The 25,600-nt window shown below is 45.2% G+C and overlaps 1 protein-coding gene across 1 annotated transcript in view; it reads left to right on the top strand.

The window, feature by feature from the left end:
* The first annotated feature begins 5,851 nt into the window (after positions 1 to 5,851).
* The window catches only part of NUBP1 (nucleotide binding protein 1), a 45,338-nt gene continuing 25,589 nt past the window's right edge, over positions 5,852 to 25,600 (top strand). Inside the window, exons 1-3 of the mRNA XM_033963142.1 lie at positions 5,852 to 5,943; positions 6,576 to 6,640; positions 10,017 to 10,121. Of these exons, the coding sequence (XP_033819033.1) occupies positions 6,595 to 6,640; positions 10,017 to 10,121 (151 nt within the window). The 5' untranslated portion in view covers positions 5,852 to 5,943; positions 6,576 to 6,594. The remainder of the gene's footprint in view (positions 5,944 to 6,575; positions 6,641 to 10,016; positions 10,122 to 25,600) is intronic.

Raw genomic sequence — 25,600 nt, 5'->3', positions numbered from 1 at the left:
TTCCAGAAACTGTATGCCTCCCCCTTCCATCTTTCCTTTCACCCCCGTTGGTCTGGTATTTGTCTCCTCTCCTTCCCCCCTGCTCTGGCATCTCTCTCTCCACTCCTTTCCTCCTGTTCTTCCCTGGTCTTCCTTCTCAATTTATTTTCTGCCTCTGTCTAAATTATTTTTTACTATAAGCCTACGAGCTGTATTACAGCCGGAGCCTTGAAGTCGCGTCGGGTTGCCTGCTAGAAAAGTTTCCTCTGATGCAACCGGCAACAGGAAGTTGCGTCAGAGGAGACTTTTTCCAGCAGGCAACGCGACGCGACTTCAAGGCTCCGGCTGTAATACAGCTCGTAGCCGTATAGAAATCGCCAGTTTCAAGAAGAAAAGGTAAGGGAAAAGGAGGGAGGGAGATGCATGGACGGCTGGTGGGAGAGAGTGGGCTGCCGGATCGAACGCTCGTTCACTGCACGTTCACTACTTGTTCACCGCCCCGTGCTACAATTCACAGCTCCACGGGGCGATGAATGGCCTTGTCCCCGAACTTGCTTTAACCACAGTGCCACACTCTCCCTGTGTTACTGTCTTTTAAACAGTGCAGTAGGATGTAGCTGCTCCTCCTTCCATTAATATTTCTAAACCTGCAGCAGGAGAAAATCAACACTTTCTGGATGGACTAATGTGTGAAACTGTTGAAAAAGTGAAATCTATCTTCTACCAGAACATGCTTGTGTTCAAAAGTTACATGACTCCAAGGTGCACTATAGATTATTGCCCTCTCCTCATGTTTCTTGGACGTGAGTTTTTCAACTTTAACCCAGAGTGTAAATTAACTTCAGACATCCTGTAAAAGAAGTGCAAAATGCTTCTCCCTGCAGTTACACCAGCTGCAGCATGGTTTTGCTTTTTGTGTGGCTTTGAGGGATACCTGAGTGTAGGGTTACCAGACGACCGGATGGCTTTTGAAAACCCGGATGGCAGTGGGGGGCAGGGTTAGGGTGGGATTGGCGGCAGAACTGGGGTGGGGATGGGTAGAACTGGGCGGGTCTAGGAGTCCGGATTTCCAAACAGGTAATCTGGTAACCCCACCTGAGTACACCCCAGCCCCCTCATTCTGGCTCTAGCAGTGTCACCTGGCCTTTATATAGCATCAAGAATTGGTTGACAAAACTCCCTGGGAGTAAGAGCAGACTGGCCTAAACAAAGAGGGCTAGGACAGGGTTCACAATACTCCGTACCAGTATCCTGCAATTCTGACCCCAGGAAGGGCTGTATCTATCGGGATTCAATACCCTTCACCACCTGTAAGGCAGGAAACATCCATTCCCTGCACTCCTTCCCCATTAAAAGCACAGGACTTACTAGGATAATGCAGGATGTCAGGATCCTGCAATTCTGACCCCAGGAAGGGCTGTATCCCCCTGGATTCAGTACCCTTAACCACCTATATGGTAGGAAATATCCATTCCCTGCACTCCTTCCCCATTAAAAGCACAGGATCCTGCAATTCTGACCCCAGGAAAGGTTGTAGCCCCCCCTGGATTCAGCACCCTTAACCATCTATAAGGCAGGAAACATCCATTCTGGTGCACAGTACATACGAGTGAGTTAACTCCTTTAACTGGGAGCTGTGCAGAAGGCATCATCTATAATTTCTTCAGTTCTGCCTCCTTCCTTGGTGGGCTGTACTGACTCTTTGTTTTTCCTTCTGAAAGTTAAGATGTCTTTCTGATCTGCTCAGAGTATGTATTTTATTATTATGGGGGGGGGGGTTAATCTGAATCTGGAGGCTTTTGGTGCTCAAGAGGACCCCAGTAGCCTAGGGCATCTTTGCCTGGGAAAAGACAGACTCAGCAGCAGTCTACAGCTATGAGGGCAACCCTTCAGGGAACTTGTTTAGCCAGCCTGCATTTCCATTTGTGGAGCTTGGGGTCCATTCCCCTGTAAGCTAGGCTTGCCCCTGATTGATCAGGCGCTTGAGCACAGGCTATTTGGCTCTTGGCTGTCTGGGACAGGCTTTAGCATGTTCCAGCTGTGTTCTCTTTCCCCACTGCAACAAGTGGATCTGTGGAAGTCTGAGGTCTCAGTATGACTTCGGTCCAACTGGCAGCCCAAAGATCACAGTGTTGTGGACCCTTTAATATGCTTGTTTGAGGCAGTGGTTTTCTCCAGATTCTAGCTGCAGTGTGAACTGAAGTAGGCAATAAGCATCAGTACAGCACAATGAGTGCCATATTTCCTTATATATAGACCGCGGCCTATATATGAGTTTTGTAAGCCAGCACAGTGGGTGCGGCTTGCAAAAATGGGGTGACCTATACAGTTAAAAAAAATCACCTCCCCTCTTACCTCCCTCACTGGACGAACGAATCGCTGCTCCTCAAATCTCAGCGTGCAGAGCAGGAGAGATCTTTTCGATCTCCAGCCACCCCGCGCTGTTTCCTGCATGCCTTTACCATCAGTTCTGGCAAAGGCATGCAAAAAGAAGCACGGGGCCGGGTTGGAGATCGAAAAGATCTCTCCTGCCCTGCACCGCTGGCCGCAATTTGAGAAGCAGGGATTCCAGTTCGTCCAGCGAGAGAGGCAAAGGGAGGGGGGGGTTAAAAACTGTTTAGGCTGCTCCAGTTACTGGTAGATAAGCTGTGGCTAATACAGTGGGGTGGCTTATCTACTAGTTTTAAAACTTGTATAGGCATTTTTTGTGGCATTTACACTAGGGTGACCTATATGCAGGGAAATATGGTACAGGGTTTTTTTAGCCTATGAGAGAATCGGGGGGAGGGCGGGGATGTTCTGAAGACCAATATTTTGGTGGATTTGGGGCTTTGAGAGCACATTCCATGAGAAGAAAGGCTTCTTCATGGGCGGAAGCCAGGGCAATCCTGCCCAAGGAGATTTGTAGGACGGCTTCATGGTCCACACTTCATACATTTACAAGGTTTTATAGAGTGGATGTAGCAGCGCAAGAGACACTGGTTTTTGTGTCCTCAGTATTAAGGACAGGTTCATTTGTCTCACCCTAGATTCAAGGGACTGCTTTGATACCTTCCACTCATCAGGACTCGTATGCTTTGTGCATCAGAAGGGAAGATTAGGTTCTTACCTCAATAATCTTTCTGGTAACAGGGCATACAAATCCTGACACCCCTCCCTGTCAATGTAATTATTCACCTTACTGTCTCAGACAAGTATGTCTGTTCAGAACTTGAAATCTTTTCATGCCAGCCAGGACTAGTATAATTGGACAGGGGGGAACTTGATAAATGAATCCACACTTCACCAGTACTCAATAAACTAAACTAAACCTTAGGTTTGTATACCGCGCCATCTCCACAAGCATAGAGCTCGGCACGGTTTACAGGGTTAGGTTGAAAAGGAGCTACAATGAAGGGTTATAGGAAAGGAGCTAGGAAGATAAAGAGGGACAGGGAACCAAAAAGCGGGAAGTGTTAGGTTTTTTAAAAGAGCCAAGTTTTCAGGTGTTTGCGGAAGGATTGGAGGGAACTTGAAACTCTGAGCGGGGATGTGAGGTTATTCCAGAGTTCTGTGGTTCTAAAGGGGAGGGATGTTCCTAATTTTCCTACGCGGGATATACCTTTTGTAGAGGGGAATGATAGTTTCAGTTTTGGGGAGGATCTAGTGGAATTAGGGTTAGAGGAATTCCAGAAGAGTGGGATAACAGGAGGGAGGATGCCATGTAGGATCTTGAAGACTAAACAGGCACATTTAAAGAGGACTCTGGAGTGAACTGGGAGCCAGTGAAGTTTGGACAGGAGTGGGGAGCGTGGTCGAACTTGCCTTTTGCGAAAATAAGCTTGGCTGCGGCGTTCTGGATTAGCTGAAGTCTATGGAGTTTTTTTTAAAGTTAGGCTTAAATAGATAGAGTTGCAATAATCCAGTCTAGAGAGGATGGTGGATTGAACAAGGATGGTGAAGTGAGAATGATGAAAGTACGATCTCACTTTCTTCAGCATATGAAGACTAAAGAAGCATTTTTTTTACCAAGCAGTTGAGGTGGTCATTGAAGGAGAGAGAGGAGTCTATGATGATGCCAAGGACTTTGCTTGAAAACTCAAGCTGAAGAGTGGAGCCGGAATATAATGGGATGGAGGTGGGTAAATGATCTAACATTGGGCCGAGCCAAAGTAATTTTGTTTTGGACTCATTTAATTTCATTTGTACAGAATGTGCCCAGGAATGGAGGTTCATTATACATACATTATACATAACTCAGTCCAGGACAGAAATGGGGTTTTGAACTAAAAGATTACTTTAAAAAAGTTGTCTTGGGACTCAAAATAACTATTATCAGAGAGCAAAAAATAACTAAGACACATGAAGGGCAATTCTATAACTGGGCGCCTGATTGGAATCTATTCTGTAAAGGAAGGTAGGCACCTACTTTTTTTTTTCAGGATACTAGCGTAACAGCTTAAATATGTGCTTAAATGTTAGGCATCAGACACAGAGCCAATGTATTAGCACCTAAATACCAGAGATACATGTGTAATTTATAACTGTCTTCAAGTTACACATGCAACTTTCACGTGTAACTTATAGACGGTTATAAATTACACGTGTATCTGTGGTATTTAGGTGCTAACTCACTGGCTCTGTGTCTGGGTCAGAATTGCAGGATCCTGGCTATCCTGCAGGATTCTGCACATCCTTCAGGATCCTGGCAGATCCTCTGCTTTTTTTATATACATATATATATATATATTTTTTTTTTTTTATTGAAAGTGAAAAGGGTCACAACCAAGCAGAATACAGACCTCAACAGCAGAGGGAAGGAGTGCACGGAATGGATGTTTCCTCACTTATAGGTTGTGAAAGATGCAGAATCCAGGTGTATACAGCCTTTTGGGGGTCAGAATTGCAGGATCCTGTCAGATCCAGTGCTCTTGATGGGGGAGGAGTACAGAATATGGATGTTTCCTGCCACTGTCCCCCCCCTCACCTCTTCACTTCACTTTGTCTATTATTTATTTTGCTTCTTTCTGGAACATATTGATACTGTTACTTGCACCAACTGATTTGACTCATTTTCTGTCATTCTGCATGAAGTCCCCTCTCCTTATGCTGACATCATTGGCCCTTCTCTGCCAATCCCACCCACAGAAGAAAAGTACTGCATCATAGGGGGCGGGACTTTACAGAGACGGTGAAAGAGCATGGGGATTCCCTACTGAAAGACAGCCTGCTGCTGTCATAAAAGAGCATTCCATTCTTAAGGTGGTCTGCCCTAGATCCTGAGAATCCTGGAAATCCTGGTTTTACCCAGACCCTCCTCTTGCCTTTGAGCAGTTCGAGTGTGTGTATGGGGGGGGGGGAAGGGAGGTGAGCCACGAGTGCCCTGGTCCTCCGCTCTGGCGAGGCAGACTATCACACTAATGTGACAACAGTTCTCCAAATTATTACCTCTCTGCGGTTAACAACGAGCCGCCACCATGGTAATTTTAACCATGGTGCCGGGGCTTTGTACATCTAGGCCCCCGTCTGCCATGCCTAAGCAATTGCTAGGCACAGCTCCTCCCCCACCCCCATCCCTTCTGTCAATTTTTTTTTTTGCTGTCTCCCTATGGGCCGATCTACTGTACTGAGCCGGCAGGGGAAGCTTAGAATCCGCCGCTTTGGGGCTTACCCTGCCGGCGCAGTCGATCGGCCAGCAGAAAGACAGAAAAAAAAGACCCCGGAGCCCTCCCGCCGATTCCCCTCCCCCCTACGGGACCCCAACCTCAATATGAAGATCGACAGGAGAGATACCCCCCTTCCTGCCAGCAGGCCTGGCCTTCTTCTTCCCGGTGCAACTGGGAGGGGCACAAGGCTGTAGGTGCCTGAGCCAATCAATGCCTTAGGCCCCTCCCAGTGCGTCCCGGATGCACCGGAAAGGGGTAGGCTGGCTATCTTGGAAGAGGGAGGAAGTAGGCATTTGTTTTGCTGAAGTTCAGCTAAAAGGTATGAGGGTCGGGGGTCCTTCAGGCTGGTGGGAGTGGGCATCCCTTCTGCCGATTTGTGAAAAAAAATAAAAGCACGGGGGTATCCGGGAGGGTCCCGGCATCGCGATGCTTTTTATTTTATTTTACTTTATGGAAGCAACTGCTGTGCGTATCACACAACACACGCACGGCAGCTACAATTTTGGTACCTATTTGGTGCTATTGGGCTTGCCCTTTAGTGCATTACAAGGACATCTCATAGAATACTAATAGCTCTTTGCAATGCATTTACATGGGGTTCTTGGTAGCTGCTGGGACCTTTTAAGCCTCAGCTAGAGAGTTTCCTTGTAGGTAAGATTGGTTCAAACCAGTCTTACTTCCAAGTAAACCTTTTGTACTTTGGGGCCCCAGTCTGATTATCCCTCAGCTGTTCCTGCACTTTAACCCTTTATTTGGCATTGTTGCTCAGAAGCAACATGTGTTTTCTATGGCTCTTATGGGAGATCAGCATCTCCAAATGCGCTGTTGCTCTCCTTCAACATCAATACATTTTTTCCTACAACTTTTCACCATCTGCCAATTAAAGGGTTAAGGAAATATCTTACGTTTAATTCTGAAATCTTTAAAGGCTTTGATGTCATTTTTATACAGTTTGGCAAGCCTTGATGATATGTCGGATGCCCAGACACCTAACACAGGAGTCATGAGGATTGTTGGTAAGCGACATCTTATATCTGCATAGAGAGCAATGCTTAAATCCTGGCTTCTTTTCAGCCATGTTGAAGAAGAGTAAAGATACAAAATCATAGGCACTAGCTCTGTAGATACTAGAGCACCCCCAATATTCTTTCCAGCACTGCTCAGACATCAGAGCTGAAATCTTCAATATGTAAAGCTGCAGTGTAACTAAGAGAAGCTTCCTTCTGTTGGGCTACCATAAAGAGGGGAGAAGTTCTAAGGGAGGCATTGGGAACTTAGGAATGAGGAAGGAAAGAGCAGACACAGGCGCTGAGAACTGGAAGACATGGTTTGTGAGGGAAGAGAGGCTGAGAGGAGATATGGCATGTAAAAGGGAGAACAGAGTTGAAGTGAATGCAAGCTGAGGTGAGTCATGGGCTTCAATACAAAGAAAAGTGGGTGAGGAATGTGCTGAAGAAAAAGTAACAGATGAGGTCAGGGAGAGAAGCTGAGTTAAGTTCAAAAGGAGGAGGCTGATAGGGGAGATAAGCTGAGAAAAGGGCTCTTAGAAGAGAGAGGAACAAGTTGGAGGGATGGAAGTGACAGGAGAGGTGAAACTAGGCAGAAAAGAACAAGCAAAGAAAAAATAAATTTCAGATTTTTGGAGGCATGGTTCAAATCTCAGCTGCTCCCCCACAACTGAGCAAGCCCAAAAATCATGGAATGGGGATGCATGATATTGCTAATTGCGCTGGGTCTGTTTTGGGTATCTATTTTTTTCAACCTTGCAGTCATAGTGATAAATAAGGTATTTCATTAGAAAGATTGGGAAAGGGAGCAAGGTTGTGGAGGCATGTAATTTCTTGCACTGGAAATCTCCCTTTTAAAACTTATGTTTTCTTGGCAACTCTGGTATTGACAGGGGCTATAGTCAAGTTTTGAACTGAGGGGGAATGGAGAGTAGCCAGAGGATGTGGTAAGAGCAGATAGCTGGTTTTAAGAAAGGTTTGGACAAGTTCCTGGAGGAAAAGTCCATAGTCTGTTGTTGAGAAAAGACATGGGGGAAGCCACTGCTTGCCCTGTATCGGTAGCATGGAACATCGCTACACCTTGGATTTTGGCCAGATACTAGTGATCTGGATTGGCCATTATGAGAACGGGCTACTGGGCTTGATGGACCATTGGTCTGACCCAGTAAGGCTGTTCTTATGTAGCACTGTTCCAATTCCTCATGAAAATTATTCTCAATTATATCCCACAGGCGGTAAAGATAGGCTCTGGGCTGTGTGAGTCTACAAAAGTAATGCAGCAGTGGCAGAAGATCACTGACAAAGTTGAAGAGAGGGAGAGAAGGGATATATTCTCTCTCAAACTCTGTGTTCCTTTGTTTGACTACCTGGCATTCCTCATGTTTAGTTGCTAAATCGTTGTACCCCTCTTGGCTCAACTCTGCAGCCATCTCCCAGATCTCAACTTGGCTCCCTGAGCTGGATACTTGTTTTTTGGCTACTGAAACAATATCATGCAGGCAGCCCAGAATATAGTGGCTTAGTATATGCTTCTAGGCCCTGGGCTGCTGGAATATGTTTTCCCACCTCTCTGAGGTTTCAAACTGTGATCCTTGCTGGGCTACCAGAGCTCAGGGTGAGCATGTGACAAAGAATCTAATATAGACTCTACAGGCAGAGGGTGACCATTGATAAGGACATAAGAATAGCCTTACTGGGTCAAACCAGTGGTCCATCAAGCCCAGTAGTCCTTTCTCACGGTGGCCAATCCAGGTCACTAGTACCTGGCCAAAACCAAAGGAGTAACAATATTCCATATCTGGAATCTGTGACTACTAGTGGGAGTGGTGTAGTGCAAAAGGGGGTGGAGAAGCAGTCCCAGAAAACAGGAATGTGCCTAGAGCCAGGGAGAGCAGAGAAATGATCCATGCCTGGGATCAATAGTGAGTCAGATTGAAGATGAGCTAAACCTACAAGGAAAGGAAGTCTTATTGATGAGAGTGAGAAGTGGGAAGCAGTGAAGGAATGTGTGAACTAAACCTGCATCGAACAGCAACTGGTTAGGCAAAGGTACATTAGAGCTTGCTGGGGAGTGCAGGGAAATAGAAGTCTTGGTCCAGGGGAAATGAGAAGCAGAACGGGCTAAAAAAAGATCTAGGGAGTGAAGCAGGAAGAGAGCTATTAAACTCACTGCCCCTAAATACAAAACATCAAATTATGCCTGTGCAAAAGCAGAACAAAATTTAAAAAGTGCAGGGAGGAAGGGTCAAGGAGTGAGGAAGTGGAAAAAATTGAAGGAAAAGTGTGATATAGATGATGGGCTGAGAGACTGGTTGGAGAAAAGGATTGTAGATGGCCTGGAGAAAAAAAAAGCGTATGATGCTAACAAGCTGCAAGGGGAAGACTGAGTGGCAGCTTTTGATTTGTCCACATTACCTGCCCTGCTTTTGACATTTAGATACAGGCTGGTCATTTGCTACCAGATGTGGTGGTTTTGTTCTTTTTTTCCTTTGCTGGGTGAGGGAAAATTTGTTCTGAGCTTTGAGTTCAGCACTCCCAATCATTTTCAAAAGTTGGCTCCTATGGGCAAAATCAAATTTTTTCTAATTGCAGTATGTTGAGTGACAAAACGCTCTCTGAAGGGAGGATTACTATACGCCCCAATGTTGTGGAATGCTCTGCCACAGCAATTCCGAGATGAACAACATCTAGATAAATTCAAGATAAGCCTGAAGACTTTTTTATTTCATGATGCTTTTATTTTGTGAGCTCTTTTCTTTTTTCTTTTTTTTTCTTCTCTCTCTCTTTCTCTTTTCTGTTCCTCTTCTACTCAACCAACCGCTTTAAAAAAGCGACCCCACCCAATATGTTTTACCCTATTCCCACTTTCTCCTTCTCTTCTCAAAATATGCAACTTTTCCCCTCCTTTCCCTTTTTCCCCTCACTTTCAAGTCTGTCCAGTTAATGTCTTTGATGTTCACTCTCATTATTTTTAAATATCTATTATTTTTTCTTCTTTTTAAAATTTTATTGTTAACCGGCCAGATACCTGTTGATGGTCGGTATATTAAAAGTTAATAAACTTGAACTTGAAACTTTATCTAACCACTGCCAAGGAAAAATGGAACTGAGAGGGGGAGTGGTTCCTCTAAGTACAGTAGGCGGGAAGGGGAAGACAAGTGCAGAAATTATACTAGAAATTTCCGTGCTTTTTACTACCAGCTAGTGCTATCACACCATGACGTCGGCCATTTGTGTGGTCTGATAGGATTCCTTGTCCATGGAGAAGTCCCAGAGAACGCACCACAGCATGAGTGAGAATGAACCTAAAAGTCGGTGGGAGTGAAATTTCTTAAGAGTTCATTTTCTAAATCATACTTTTGCTGTTTTGGGGTTTTTTTCCCAGATTGTCCGGGTACTAATAGTAGTGAAGCTGGCAAAAGTTCTGCATGCCAGGGTTGCCCGAGCCAGATCTTCTGTGCTTCGGGGGCTGCGGCAGGTCCAGACCCAGGTGAGAATCATTCATATACAATGGCGATGCATGGTTGGTGGTTGGTGTATTGGTGAAGATGGTACACGTCAGAGATGCCAGGTTACCCAGTTCCAAGTGGGAAACTTCAAAATAGTCTTTGATTTCTGGCCATCCCATCCTATTGCATTATAGAACTTGCAGCACTACTTTCAGGTATCTCTGTGAAACTAATGAAAAAAAAAACCCAAAAGCTCCAATTGATTTAAAAAAACAAACTCGTGAGCAAAAGTATTACAAATCGAGATTTGACCATGTCATACCGCTGCTCATGGAACTACACTGGTTACCGATAGAAAAACAAACAGAATTCAAACTATGCTGCTTTAGCATTCAACATGCTATATGGTGATGTCCCCAGTAGTTTCTCAAGATTCACAGAACTATTTGGTCTATCTGTTGATCAAAGTAACTCTAACTATCTGATCCTATCATTCCCAACTCTGAAAGATATAAAATACAAGACATATAATAGCAAATCTTTCAGCTACCAAATAGCAAAAGTGTGAAACTCACTTTTTATTGAAATTTGCACAACCACTGTTTGATTTATGAGGATTTAGCAGGATATAAAATTTAACATAACAACTACAAATCCCACACTGGTAAGTTCAAAACCACTGGTAAGTTCAAAACCTGGAACTGGGTAACTTGGTAGCTCTGTACATATTCAGTGACTGATAGCTTTGAGTGTATCTCCTAAACTATTCACCATACAGGTTGTATGTTCAAAGATTGATACAAACAAGAACTTCTAAAAAAGTTGAACCAACACTGCAAAATCCAATTGTGTCAACAAACCCAAGAAAAACGGTGTCAAAAATATTAATCAAACCATATCATAATATAAATTTTGATATGAATTTTAAAGACCGGGTAGACTTCTGGAAAATGGGAAGAAAAGACCTTGGACGCCCTGGGTCTTGATAATCAATGACCTGACCACTTACAGGCTCAATGTAATCGTCGTCAAAAACCTCCCTCCTATCTAATCATACTTATATTGAATTCTTTAACCAAACTTATATATCAGTTAGTTCTGTGAATACTATTGACACACAAGTAATAATGTTCACAGCACATAATGCAGTAGCAGACTACAGACATGAGTCAGATGCAGTAAATGACAGTTCCCAACGGGAGCCCGTTTCACTTGAAGCTTCTTCGGGGGAATCCATGCAACATTCTTTTCCATTCTTACTTTGCTGGTCAGCATGTGTGGCTGGGTCAGCAGAGTGTCTTTTCTTTTCCTCCCATTTTCCAGAAGTCTACTTGGTCTTTAAAATTCACATTAAAATTTATATTAACATTTTTAATACTGGATTGTTGGGTTTTTTTAAGGTTTGTTGACATAGAGATTGATAAAGCCATATACACATTTCTACTTCCTCTTACATCTTTATTTAAAAATATCTTTATTCTGTTTTCACCTGAGGCAATATTCCTTTTACATCTTTTTTTTTTTTTTTAATTATCATCTTTATTGAGCAGAACAAAGAATAATATCTGGCAAAGATACACAGCAATAGCCAATACAATAACAAAGATTCGTGGAGGGGCATAATCAAAAGGAACGTCTAAGTCCATTTTCGTCCAAGTCGCAAGTCGTCCAAAGTAAAAAATAGCTTAGGACACATTTTTGAAAAATACGTCCAAATTTTTTTTCGTTTCGAAAAGCATCTAACTATACGTCCTGCTGATCTGATCATCCAAGCTGCTAAATCGTTCATCTTTATACCACATTTTCGTCCAACTTTTCGTCCAAGTCAAAAACGGCTAGAACAAGCCCTGTTGGACGTGGGAGGGGTCTGCAAAGTGATGGACTGAATACCCAGACATGACACCTAAATAGTGGGGTACCTTAAAGGGCACTGCTGTGAACTTCACAAAAAGGGTGCCATGTCTTCATCTCACTACATCTCCCTTATAGGTCATGGTGAGCCCCCCAAACTACCTCCAGAATCCCCTAGACCCACTTATGTACCATCCCAATAGCCCTGATAGCTGCAGGAGTCACTTATATGCTAGTAAAAAAGGGTTTTGGGGGTATATAGGGGAGTGCACATGTTTCAATATCAATTCAGTGATTACAGGGGTTTATGGGCATGGGTCCACCTCTCTATGGGTCCCTAACCCACCCCCAAGACGGTTTAAGATGCCTCTGTGCAGCACGACTAGGCTTTCCTATGCCAGGGGATGATGGTCTGGAGGCACAATTTTCAAGTTGTGTTTAATATTTTTATGGGGATGGGGGTGGGGGGGTTGGTGATCACTGGGGTAGTGTGTGGGGGTCTGTATTATGTGTTTGCAGTGCTTATCTGGTGACTTTAGGTGGGTTTTTGTGACTTAGACCATGGAAGCCTGAAGTCATAATGCCGTTGTACAGATCCATGGTGAGACCTCATCTGGAATATTGTGTACAATTCTGGAGGCCACATTACCAAAAAGATGTGCTGAAAGTTGAGTCGTTTCAACAAATAGCCACCAGGATGGTCTCGGGACTCAAGGATCTCCCATATGAGGAAGGGCTGAGTAAATTGCAGATATACTCACTCAAGGAACGTAGAGAGAAAGGAGACATGATTGACATGTTTAAATATATCACGGGCCACAAGAGGGCATCCGCTGAAAATCAGGGGCAGGAAATTTCATAGTGACATCAGGAAGTATTTCTTCACCAAAAAGGTGGTTGATCATTGGAATGAACTTCCACTGGAGGTGATTGAGGCCAGCAGCGTGCCAGATTTTAAGAAAAAATGGGATAGGCATGTGGGATCTCTTGGGGGGTGAAGTTGGGGGGTGGGTCATTAGAGTGGGCAGACTTGATGGGCCGAGGCCCCTTTCTGCCGTCATTTTTTATATTTCTATGTTTTAAATGGTCTAAGTCACAATGTCCAAGTTCAGTTGATCCTGGGCTGTATAACTTTCGGTTATACATGCAGTACGACTAAGTATAAGCTGGCCCACGTTCCGCCCAACTCCCGCCCTCAACATTCCTCCTGAAACGCCCCATTTAGCGTTAGTCATTCAGCAGCACTATGAAGGCCTAGGTCATTTAGAAATACATCCAAAACCCATTTTTATTATCGGCACTTGGACGTATTTTGACAATGTTCGTCCAAGTGCCGACTTAGGCCGGTTTTTGGACGTTTTTCTTTTTCGATTATGAGCCCCATAGTCTGCAACACAGCAAGAAACAGTTTTACAATTTTCTCACCCCCCCACTCTAAACAAACTGCATGTGTGACCCAGATAAAATCATGCCTCCTGAACCACCACTGTAAAAGCACCATAACAGGGTAAGTGATTCAAGAAAAGTTAACAAGCATAGACGAACATTACATATTAAGTAGATAGCTACCTGCCGCAGGCGTTAATGTATTCCAAAAAGGGGCCCATACATCTTGGAAACGCTGACCCATTCGGGACTCCATATGAGGAACCATCTGATACTCCATCTGTAGCAATTGGATCATAGTCGCCCTCCATTGTTGTAACGAGTGGGGCGATGGATCCAGCCAACGCAGAAGTATTACCTTTTTCCCCCAGCAAAATGGCTTTTCTTAGAAAGCAATGTAAGTCCTTCGGTACTGGAGCAAGTATCCAACACTGAAAGAGCAAAAGCTGAGGGGAAACTATACAGCGGGCATGCCACATGGAGGAAATATGATCCAAGATCCTCTCTCAGAAGGCACGAATCCAGCGACAGGTGAAAAATATATGTCCCAAAGTAGCGCCCAGAAGATTACATTTAGGACAGCAAGCATCTGGTTGGAGTGCAATTTGTTGGGCGCGCCGGGGAGACATGCAAGCGCATAGTCATCTTATAGTTGTGTTTCCAAAGAACCACCGAGAATCGCTTCTGGGATATCACCCGAAGACTACAACACAAAAGGTCGGCAAAAATGGACACCCCCCCCCCCCCAAATCACGAGTCCATTGTTGACCCAAGAGCATGTAATCGAAACTGGGGAGATGTTCCTCCAAAGATTTATTCCTTTTACATCTTTAAAAGCAACTCATACATCAACATTTTCAGAGACTGAGAGAGTTTAGCAATCACCATGCGTGCTGTACAGTTATGGGCAAGTTTCTTATTAATTTAGTCAAGAAGTTTACCTAAGTAACTTGACCTATCTGAAGCTTGTTCTCTTCTTTCCAGCTGTAAGTATGCACATATCCTTTTTAGTTGGATCAGAAAAAAAGGACATTCACTGAGCACGCAATTATACAGTAGATAGGATTTTTTTTAAGTGCAAGTGCTGTTTTATTTATTTTTTTCCTTCCAAATAAGTGCGGTTATTCAGATTAGTAAATTTTTAAGGAGAACCATATCTAACAACACCCAGAGATTTTATATAATGCAGGCTATTTAAAAAGCTGCTTCGTGACTGACTGATTTCATTGAGCTGCATTCCCACACTCTGCACTGACAACTGTCCTGATTTATATTATAGCCAATTGCTCTGCATTTTCAATAACAGAAAATATTTGGAGTTTTCATTCGCATTTCTCGATATAAATTCCACTTATCCCAGGACAAGCAGGCAGCATATTCCCACACATGGGTGACGTCACCGACGGAGCCCCGCAGCGGACAGCCTCGAAAGCAAACTTGCTTGAAGATCTCGATCTTTCGAGCACTGTACCGCGCATGCGCGCGTGCCTTCCCGCCCGAACTAGGGGGCGCATCTCCTGAGAGGATCCTCAGTTCGTTTAATTCTGCGGAGACAAGAAGACACGTTTTTCTACATCTCTGCAGCATTGCCTTCTCTTCACCGCGGCTGTTTCTTTTCTTTCAGTTAAGTTCGGTCGCTGTGCTCTCCTATTTCTTTTTCGTTTTCTTTTCTTAAAAAAAATAAAAATAAAAAAGTTTCAATTGTTTCTTTGATTTCGTGTCCGGCCGGTGAGCCTTGGGCCTAGGCCCATTTGCTCCTTTCGTTCGACACGGACTTTATTTTTTCCATGTCCCGGCCTCTTACCGGGTTCAAACATTGTCGCCAGTGTAATCGTGTGATTTCGGTCACCGATCCCCACTGCCGCTGTCTACAGTGCCTGGGTCCCACTCATTCCCCAGAAGATTGTCACTGTTGTTTCACTCTTACTCCACGGGCTTTTCGATGCCGGTGCGCTCAATTTTTTCAACTTTTCGGAGACATGGAGCAACCTTCGGATTCTGCTTCGACCTTGACGGCTGCCCCGGTCTCGAAGGCTTCGACTCCGACGACTACGGTCTCGAAGGCTTCGACCAAGGCTCCGGCTGGAGCTTCGGTCTCGAAGGCCTCGACCTTACCTGCTTCGGTTCCCTCGAAGACGGTGCCATCTGCGAAGTCTTCTATGGGGGGTAAGTCTCCGGGTTCTCTTTCAGGTACCGTACCCAAGAAGCCACCAGACTCCTCTGCACGTCCATCTTCCAAGCGTACCTCCAGGATAAGGGAATACTCACCTTCGAGGTCGCCCTCTTCGGAGCGTACTGCTGCACCTACGAGGTCAGAATCTTCTGTCTCGGTGCCGATGCTGGGGACATGCTGAAATCTATACTCACCACTCAGATTTCCTCCTTAGTGGCTCAATTGGTCCCGTCCTCGACCTTGCATCGGACTGATCAGCCTGTCACACAACCAGAGCTTCCAGTATCTCGAGGCCGATCCAGGACACCGAAGAAAATTTCTTCGTCTGATTCTTCTCCAGACTCGCCTCCTCCGAAGCACCGGTCGAAGCATTCGAGACCTATTGCTCCCAAGCTTCGGAGGGAGTCTTCAGCATTGGATACCGAGACTTCTCTGCCTCATTCTTCGAAGCAGAAGCACAGATCTCGACACCATCGCGCATCGACTAGAAGTCCTTCTCGACCGAAGACTCCACCATCGAAGCCACCCCGTCGAGACAGTTCACCACAGACCTCGACTCATTCTGTACCACGTACACCTGGTACTTCTCCATCCAGGAGCCTGAAGAGAAAACATTCTCTTACTCCACCTCACAGTGCAGCTTCTTCTGTGACTCTACGTCTAGACTCAGAACCACTTTCACCATATTCTAGAGAGGCTTCTCCCTCATACTCAGCTCTTCCTAAATCTCGCAGTGTATCTCCTGAGGAAGCGTCTGATTCCAAATCCATTTCTTTTGCCAAATTTATTTTTGATATGGGACAAGCTCTCAAACTGGATCTTCATTCAGATTCTAAATATACTCCTGAATATTTAGCAGATATGGAGCTTCCTCATCCACCGAAAGAGTCCCTCAGATTACCTATGACTCCTGTTCTGAAACAAACCTTTGTTCGTAATATGGAGACTCCTTATTCCATCACTGCCATTCCATCTAAATTGGAATCCCGTTATCGAACAGTTCCATGTAAAGGTTATGAAAAGTCTCAACTATCTCATCAATCCCTGGTAGTAGAATCCTCTTTAAAGAAAGCACATCCTTCCAAAATCTATGCTTCAGTTCCTCCAGGTAGAGAAGGTCGTACCATGGATAAGTTTGGTCGCCGTTTATACCAAAACTCTATGATGGCAAATAGAGTTCTTAATTACAGCTACATCTTTACGTCCTACTTCAACCATTTTCTGAAGATTTTACCATCTTTTTACCCGGATATCTCTACCACTCGTCTTTCAGAATTTAAACTCATCCTTAAGACTCTTTCTCAATTACGACTCTTCATGTTACAAGCCTCATATGATGCATTTGAACTCTCGTCTCGAGTATCGGCCTTTGCTGTAGCCATGCGTCGTTTAGCATGGTTACATATTGTGGACATGGATCCCAACCTTCAAGATAGATTGGCAAATCTACCTTGTCAGGGAAATGAATTATTTGATGACTCTATTGAGGCAGCTACCAAGCGTCTTTCAGAACATGAATGCTCTTTTGCTTCCCTCATTCGACCAAAACCTAAACCTGCACCAACTAGAGGTTTCAAACAGACTCCACGTCATTATCCTCAGAAAACGACTCCTGCTTTTTCAAGACCTCCTCCTCCTCGTCCTCCTCAACAACAGCGACAACAAAAATCTCAGACTCCTGCTGCCACCAAGCCTGCTCAGTCTTTTTGACAATCTCGACATGAGCATTCAAATTTCTCTGTTTCCAAATTCTCCCCTCCCCATAGGGGGTCGCCTTTCCACATTTTATCACCAGTGGGAGCTCATTACATCAGATCTCTGGGTGCTTACCATCCTACGAGAGGGATACTCTCTTCGGCTCCTTCAGGTGCCTCCAGATCGCCATCCAAGAGAGTGTCCTTCCAATCAGTCGCATCTTCCCCTTCTTCTCCAAGAAGCTCGAGCTCTGCTTCTCCTACGAGCTGTGGAGGAAGTTCCTCTTTCCCAAGGAACTTGGGATTCTACTCCCGTTATTTTCTAGTTCCCAAAAAGACGGGGGATTTGCGACCGATCCTGGATCTCAGAGCTCTCAACAAATATCTAGTCAAAGAGAAATTTTGAATGCTCACACTGCCAACTTTATATTCCTTAATGGACCAAAGGGATTGGATGTGTTCCCTCGATCTCAAAGAGGCGTATACTCATATCCCTATTCATTCAGCATTTCGCAAGTACCTCAGATTCCAAGTAGGAAGCCTTCATCTGCAGTACCGAGTTCTCCCCTTCGGATTGGCTTCTTCTCCCAGGGTTTTCACAAAATGTCTCGTGGTCGTGGCTGCAGCTCTTCGCAACCAGGGTCTCCAAGTATTTCCATACCTAGACGACTGGCTCATCAAGGCTCCCTCTTTTTCAGGGGTTATTGCAGCGACCCAACAGACTATTCTTTTTCTACAAAGTTTGGGATTTCACATCAACTTTCCCAAATCTCAGTTGACTCCTTCTCAGTATCTCCAATTCATAGGAGCAACTCTGGACACTATCAATCTGAGAGCATACCTTCCACAACCACGTTAGGCCGCCCTGCTTCAGATTTCTCAACAACTCTTCCAACTTTCAACTGTTCCAGCACGAAAGATGATGGTTCTGCTCGGTCACATGGCTTCTACAGTTCATGTGATTCCTTTTGCCAGACTTCACCTTCGTATTCCTCAATGGACACTGGCATCCCAATGGCAGCAATCAGTGGATCCACCAACTCGACTGATTTCCATAACTCCTTCATTGCGGAAGTCTCTCCGTTGGTGGATGCTCTCTTTAAATCTTTCCAGAGGCTTGCTGTTCCACCCTCTTCCTCATCAGAAAGTCCTCACAACCAACTCATCAATGTACGCATGGGGAGCTCATGTGGATGGTCTTCGCACTCAGGGTCTCTGGACTCAAGCAGACCGTCGGTGTCATATCAGTCTATTGGAACTCAGAGCGATATTCTATGCTCTCAAAGCTTTTCAACATCTCCTTCACGACATGGTGATTCTTGTACGTACCGACAACCAGGTAGCCATGTATTATGTCAACAAACAGGGAGGGACGGGCTCTCACTCCCTCTGTCAAGAAGCTCTGAAATTGTGGCATTGGGCAATTCTTCACAACATCTTCCTCAGAGCTGTTTATATTCAGGGTCAACACAATTATTTGGCGGACAAATTGAGTCGTCTTCTACAGCCTCACGAATGGACACTCAATTCTCCTACTCTTCGCCAAATCTTTGCCCGTTGGGGAACTCCACAGATAGATCTGTTTGCGTCACCTCTCAACTTCAAACTGCCTCAATTTTGCTCCCGCATCTATGCCCCTCAACGTCTCGAAGCGGATGCGTTTCTACTGGACTGGAGGAATCAGTTCCTTTATGCTTTTCCTCCGTTTCCTCTGATTCTCAAGACTCTAGTCAAACTGAAGTCAGAACATGCCACCATGATTCTGATAGCTCCTCGGTGGCCCAGACAACCTTGGTTCTCCCTTCTACTTCAACTCAGCACCAGGGAGCCTCTTCTTCTACCAGTATTTCCCTCTCTACTCACGCAGAGTCAAGGATCCTTGCTTCATCCCAATCTGCAGTCTCTACATTTAACAGCTTGGTACCTTTCTGCATAACAGACTTTTCTCAATTCTCTCCGTCTGTTCAAGATATCTTACTTGCTTCCAGAAAACCATCAACTAGACAATGTTATGGCCAGAAGTGGACTAGATTCTCTGCTTGGTGTTCTACACGTCACTTGCCACCCAGATCTTCCTCCTTGACATCCGTTCTGGACTACTTACTCCATTTATCACAATCTGGACTTCAAACTACATCTATTCGAGTCCATCTTAGTGCTATAGCTGCTTTTCATCAGCCTTTGGATGGAAAACCCCTTTCTGCACATCCTATCGTTTCTCGCTTTATGAAAGGACTTCTCAATCTCCATCCACCGCTTAAACCACCTCCAGTGGTTTGGGATCTCAATGTTGTTTTAGCTCAACTTATGAAACCTCCTTTTGAACCGCTTGACAAAGCCCACCTCAAGTATCTCACTTGGAAAGCTGTGTTTTTGATTGCTCTCACTTCTGCTCGAAGAGTCAGTGAGCTACAAGCTTAAGTTGCAGATCCACCCTTCACAGTTTTTCACCATGACAAGGTGGTCCTCCGTACTCATCCTAAATTCTTACCTAAAGTTGTTTCAGAATTTCACATCAATCAGTCTATTGTTCTACCTGTGTTTTTTCCAAAGCCTCATTCTCATCCTGGAGAAGCTGCTCTTCATACCTTGGACTGTAAACGTGCTTTGGCTTTCTACCTCCAACGCACTCAACTTCACAGAACATCTCCTCAACTTTTCATCTCATTTGATCCAAACAAGTTGGGACGTCCTATATCAAAACGCACAATCTCCAACTGGATGGCTGCTTGTATTTCTTTCTGCTACACTCAGGCTGGTCTTCCTCTGCAAGGTCGAGTGACAGGCCACAAAGTTAGAGCTATGGCGGCATCTGTAGCTTTCCTTCGATCAACTCCTATTGAGGAAATCTGCAAAGCTGCCACTTGGTCCTCGGTTCATACTTTCACCTCTCATTATTGTCTGGATTCCTTATCCAGGAGGGATGGCCACTTTGGCCAATCTGTTTTGCAAAATCTTTTTTTGTAAATTGCCAACTTCCCTCCATCCCTTTTTACTTAGCTTGGAGGTCACCCATGTGTGGGAATATGCTGCCTGCTTGTCCTGGGATAAAGCACAGTTACTTACCGTAACAGTTGTTATCCAGGGACAGCAGGCAGATATTCCCACAACCCTCCCACCTCCCCTGGTTGGCTTCTTGGCTAGGTATCTGAACTGAGGATCCTCTCAGGAGATGCGCCCCCTAGTTCGGGTGGGAAGGCACGCGCGCATGCGCGGTACAGTGCTCGAAAGATCGAGATCTTCAAGCAAGTTTGCTTTCGAGGCTGTCCGCTGCGGGGCTCCGTCGGTGACGTCACCCATGTGTGGGAATATCTGCCTGCTGTCCCTGGATAACAACTGTTACGGTAAGTAACTGTGCTGTTTGGGGTTTAAGATATAAGTGAGTCTTGTTGCTTATGAATTTTTTTAAAATAAAACCAGACTGACATTCAATATGTTTTGTTTTTAATGTTAGGTTTTACCATTAAAGAGATGATCAGAAGCTATGGACTTGTCATATATTTTGTATCACTTACATGCTGTTCTGAATGCATATTTCTAGTGCACAAGGCACATCCATCTTGAGCAATTGGGTAGTCGCCCTCAAACTGCTAATTTGTTTGCAAAAGATGTCAATCATTTTCTTCAGCTCTGCCTCCTTCCTCAGTAGGCTGGGCAGCAGCTTCTCAGTTTTCCTTTTGCAAGTGAATTATAAAAATGTTTTGTTGATCTGCTTTGACGTGTTTTCTTATTTGTGGGATTTTTTTAAATCCTAAATTGCGAGGCTTTTTGTGCTGCAGAGGCTCCTTCTGAAACAGCTCTGGCTGCAGGAGAGACACAGACCTTGGGTGCAGGATTCTGTAGCTAGCAGGCTTCTCCCTGGAGTACCTGGCTGGCCAGCCTGCTGTAATCATTGTGGATGCTCATGGACCATTCCCTTGGAGCAAAGCTCATCCCTGATTTAGGCAGGGGCTCAAGCACTGGTTGTGGGGGCCCTGAGGCGGACCAGAGGGGTGGAGTGGGGCTGGCTACGTTTTCTTTTCCTGTTGTTACACAAGGAGTCAGAAGGGGGTTGAGGTCTTCAGCCCACCCTATTTTGGATCGGCTGGCAGTCTGAAGAAATAAGCATCTGGTGAAGCAGAAATATCTCCCTTTCAGCTGCTGGGGCAACTGCATCAGTTCCCAGCAGAAGCAGGCATAGTGAGTAAATCTGGTTATTGAAGCCTAAGAGAAAAATAATGGGGTGGGGGGTTATATCTAAAATTCCCTTTTAAGAGTTTCTGGGGCCAGATTGGAGGTCCCCTCTTTCTAAAATCTCCATTTCTGTGTTTTTGAATTTTTTATTTTAGCCATTTGGAGCCGTTTTTGGTGCCAAAATTGCTGCCGTGGCTGCCATCTTGGATTTCCGTTTTCTTTTAAAAGCCTCAGTGTACTCTAATTTGCCTCACATTTGCTTAAAAACAGCATAGATGGACTTCTCCTGCTCTGATGTTGTAGATTCATGCCATATTTGTGCTGGATGGCCAGCGGAGGACTGTCCTTGTTCAGTATGCTGTGTGGCACAGGAGGGAGGGGGGGCAGGACCTCTGTTTCAGCCCCTTTGGACTTCAGCTGGGTTGCTCTGGGGATAAAACCCAGGGGCGGCAAAGTCTGAGTTAGCATCTGTGGTGAAGAAGCTCCGCAAGGAGGATGTGGGTACTCAAGGCAGCAAAAAGGAGCTCCTCCAGGGGGCAGTGGTCCCTTCTGGGCAGGTCTTTACTCTAGATTTTGTGACCGTTTTATATAATGCTTATTTGAATTATAAAACTCAGTCTGCCTGCTATGGGACCGCATAGGCAGAAGTGTAGGGGGATCAGCCCCCTTGGAACGCAGGGTTTATCAGTCTGGGAGCAGCTGCAGACCTGAATGATCTATTGGACAATGGCTGGGATTGGGATTTGGTTTTAGATTTCATGCCACTTCTTTCCCAAAGTGATCAGTCCGTGTTATGGAGGTTCTGTCTCTCGCACTGATGCTGGCGACCAGCAGACGGGAGGTTGCTTTGGATCAGGGAGATGATCTGACAGTGTGCAGACTGTGTAAGCCTGGAGGTCTCTTAGGTATTGTCACGAAGGCTTTGCAGAAATTAAAGCTGGAGTCTCCGCAGTCTACTACTACTCAGTCTTCAGTGATGAATGGTTCTAAAGCTCAGACTACATGTTTTCCTTCGCGTCTGGACATTACGCTGTTCCTCAAGGAGCAGTGGGAGGACCCTGAGGGACCCCTGAAAGTGGCTAAAGCCATGTCTGAGCTGTATCTGAAAGCACTGGAGTTTCAGCAGTATTTGATAACATCTAAGGTGGATTCCCTGGTAACACAGGTTACCAAGCGGACTTCTTTGCCCAGTGAAGGGGGTGTTGTCCTAAAGTTTGTGCAGGGTCGCAGGCTGGATTCAGTCCTGAAACTGCAGTTTGAGGCCCTAGCGTTAGGGTTGAAAGCAGCAGCCACTGCATCCTTCATCACACGGGCTGTGCATACTAGATTGTGTCATGCACCTTTGTTGGATGATAGTGCTTATCCTCATTTAGTATTGGAGGGGATGGATTATGTAGCAGATGCATTATATGACATGTTCAGAGTCATGGGCAAAGTTTTTGCTTACTCTTTTCCACCCACAGAATGCTCTGGATTAGGTAGCGGATGGGAGATTTGACTTCCAAAGCCACACTGAGCAAGCTACCTTTCAAACCTAGGGCAAATGCTTTTTGGCAAGGGTCTGGATGACCTAATGACCAGTGTAATGGAGTGACGCGCTAAGTTGTTTCTGAATACCTGCTCTAGGAATGCTAAGGGTTCGGGTTGGAGTAATTTTTGTGGCTCCAGCAGATTCCACCAGTATACCAAAGAATCTACTGCACAGAGATCCTACCAGGGCTCTAGGTAGAGATGCAGAGGTGCTAAGCGTCTTCTGGTCCCCGACCTTTTTCAGCCTTCAAGAACAACAATGACGCCAGGTCCACGGCTGATCCTCTACACAAAGAGGGAACAGGTTGTTGGCCTACTAGGAGCTTTGGGTGACCAATGGGTTCTAGACATTATTCAGGAGGGCTACAGGCTAGACTTGTTTCTAGACTCTCCAGATGGGGAAAGTACCTAGCCAAGGTAATACAGCTCTTAGCCATTTGAGTCATAGAGTTGGTGGCAGAGTCAGAATTGGCCTTAGGCAGACATTCCATATACATCACCTGATGTATATGACTGATCCTGGACAAGTCAGTAAATGCGACCTTCAAGATTCCTCATTTCCACAAGGAGACCATAAGATCGGTCATTGCTTCAATGGCACCAGGGGAATTTCTAGCCTTGCTAGACTTCATGGAGGCTTATCTGTATATTCCCATTTTTCTGACTCACAGGAAAAATAATGTATGTGTTGTGATATTTTCAGTTTTCCACACTCACACCTTCACCAAGGTGATGGTAGTAGTGACCACGCACAAATCTGGAATCCAGGTACATCCATTGGCTGTACGATTGGCTGATCAGAGCCCCATTCAGTTCTGAAGGGAAGTTAATGGTGAACCAAACATCTGTAAGATCTGGGCTGGAAAATCAATTTTTGGAAGTGTCATCTGGACCCAACACAATCCCTGGAGTACCTAGGGGTCTTTTCAACATGGCGGAGGGCTGTGTTTTCCAGAGCCATGCAGATGGAAATTGTGGAACCAGATTTTGAGCTTCTGGCGAGGCCAGTTCCCATAGCTTGGCATTATCTGCAAGTGTTGGGGTCTTTTCAGACATTGCCATGGCGGTAGCCTACATCAACAGGCAGGGAGGCACCAAAAGCACTCCATTGAAAATGGAAGCCTAATTATTGTTTAAGTGGGCGGAGGCTCACTTGCATGTACTCCTGTCACCCATGTGACGGGAGTGGACAGTGTTCAGGTCGATTTGAGTCATCAAGCACTGGATCCTGGAGAATGGTCCCTGTTGCAGAAAGAGTTTGACTGCATAATATATTGCTGGGAGTGACAGACCTTCAATCTGATGGAGATAGTGGAGAACAAGGAAGCCAGGAGGTTCTTCAGCCAAAGATATGATCCCGGAAGCACCTGCATGGATGCAGTAGTACAAAGGTGGACAGAGTCTGGTCTGCCTTTACTTGTTTCCATCTTAACCCATGATAGGCCAGAATCATTTTGGTAGCTCCAGACTGGCCTCGACAACCATGGTACGCTGATCTAGTCCATCTGATGTAGAAGTTAACTGATGCTTCCATCTTATATCTGACTGTTTTCTCTCATGGTCCAGTTGCCCTGAAGGTTCCGGAACACTTTAGGCTTATGGCATGGTTTTTGAGCTCTCATCTCTAGAGCACAGGGGATATTCTGAGGGAGTCATTGCCACTCTCCTAAAATCCAAGAAGCAAGCAACGGTTTTGGCCTATGTGAAGGCTTAGAAAATGTTTTGTAGGTGGTGCGACAGTTTCTGCAGTTCTAGAATTTCCCAGGCTGATCTAGAAAAAGGCCTAGCAGTCTCATCTCTTCTGTCAAGATGCAGCTCACAGGTCTGTTGTGCTTTTGAGCAAGAGTGGATAGGAGTTCCTTGACTTCGTACCTGGACATTTCCAGATTTCTGAAAGGGGCGTTGTGACTTCACCCGCCTGTTGTGGAGTCTTAGCATAGTTCTTAAGGTTCTCTGTCGAGCTCCATATGAGCCCTTACAGGAAGCTTACCTGATGGACCTTACAGTGAAGACGGTATTTTTGATGGCCACTGCCTCAGCAAGAAAAGTTTCGGAACTGCAGGCCCTGTCCTGCAGGGAACTATTTCTTCAATTTATGGAGGTTGGAGTTTTGCTCCATACAGTACCTTCCTTCTTGCCAAAGATAGTCTCAGCGTTTCATGTTAACAAAGAGGTTTGTCTGCCTGCATTTAGAACTACGGATTCAAAGAAACAGGACATGATGCTGAAGTTGTTGGATATTAGGAGAGTCCTCCTAAGATATCTCGAGGTGAAGAATGAGTTTCGTCTTTCAGATCTCTTTGTATTGACAAATTTCATCTGCAAAGGAAGACTGGCTTCCATTTCATGATGGAGTCACATGGCCATTTCGTCAACTCACATCGAGTGTGCAAAACAGCTCCTGATTTCTATAAAAACACACTCCTCCAGAGGTATTGTGGCTTCGTGGGTGGAGTCCTGGGCAGTTGTGCCTGAGATTGTAGGGTGGCTACTTGGGCCACACTTCATACCTTTTTTTAAGTTCTACAGGGTTGATATCGTGACTCACCTGAACACAACCCCTGGACACAACTTTTGGTTTCTCAGTGCTAGGCTCATCTATGCCACCCTGGACTTCAGGGACTGTTTAGGTATTTCCCAATTGTTCAAGACTGATTGGCACAAGACTCTTGGCACAAGAAAGAAAAGATTAGGTTCTTACCTCAATCTTCTT

Source organism: Geotrypetes seraphini, chromosome 11 (assembly GCF_902459505.1).
Source record: "Geotrypetes seraphini chromosome 11, aGeoSer1.1, whole genome shotgun sequence".
NCBI lineage: Eukaryota > Metazoa > Chordata > Amphibia > Gymnophiona > Dermophiidae > Geotrypetes > Geotrypetes seraphini.
Note: the sequence above shows the minus strand (reverse complement) of the source record. Positions and strands in the feature narration are given on the sequence as shown.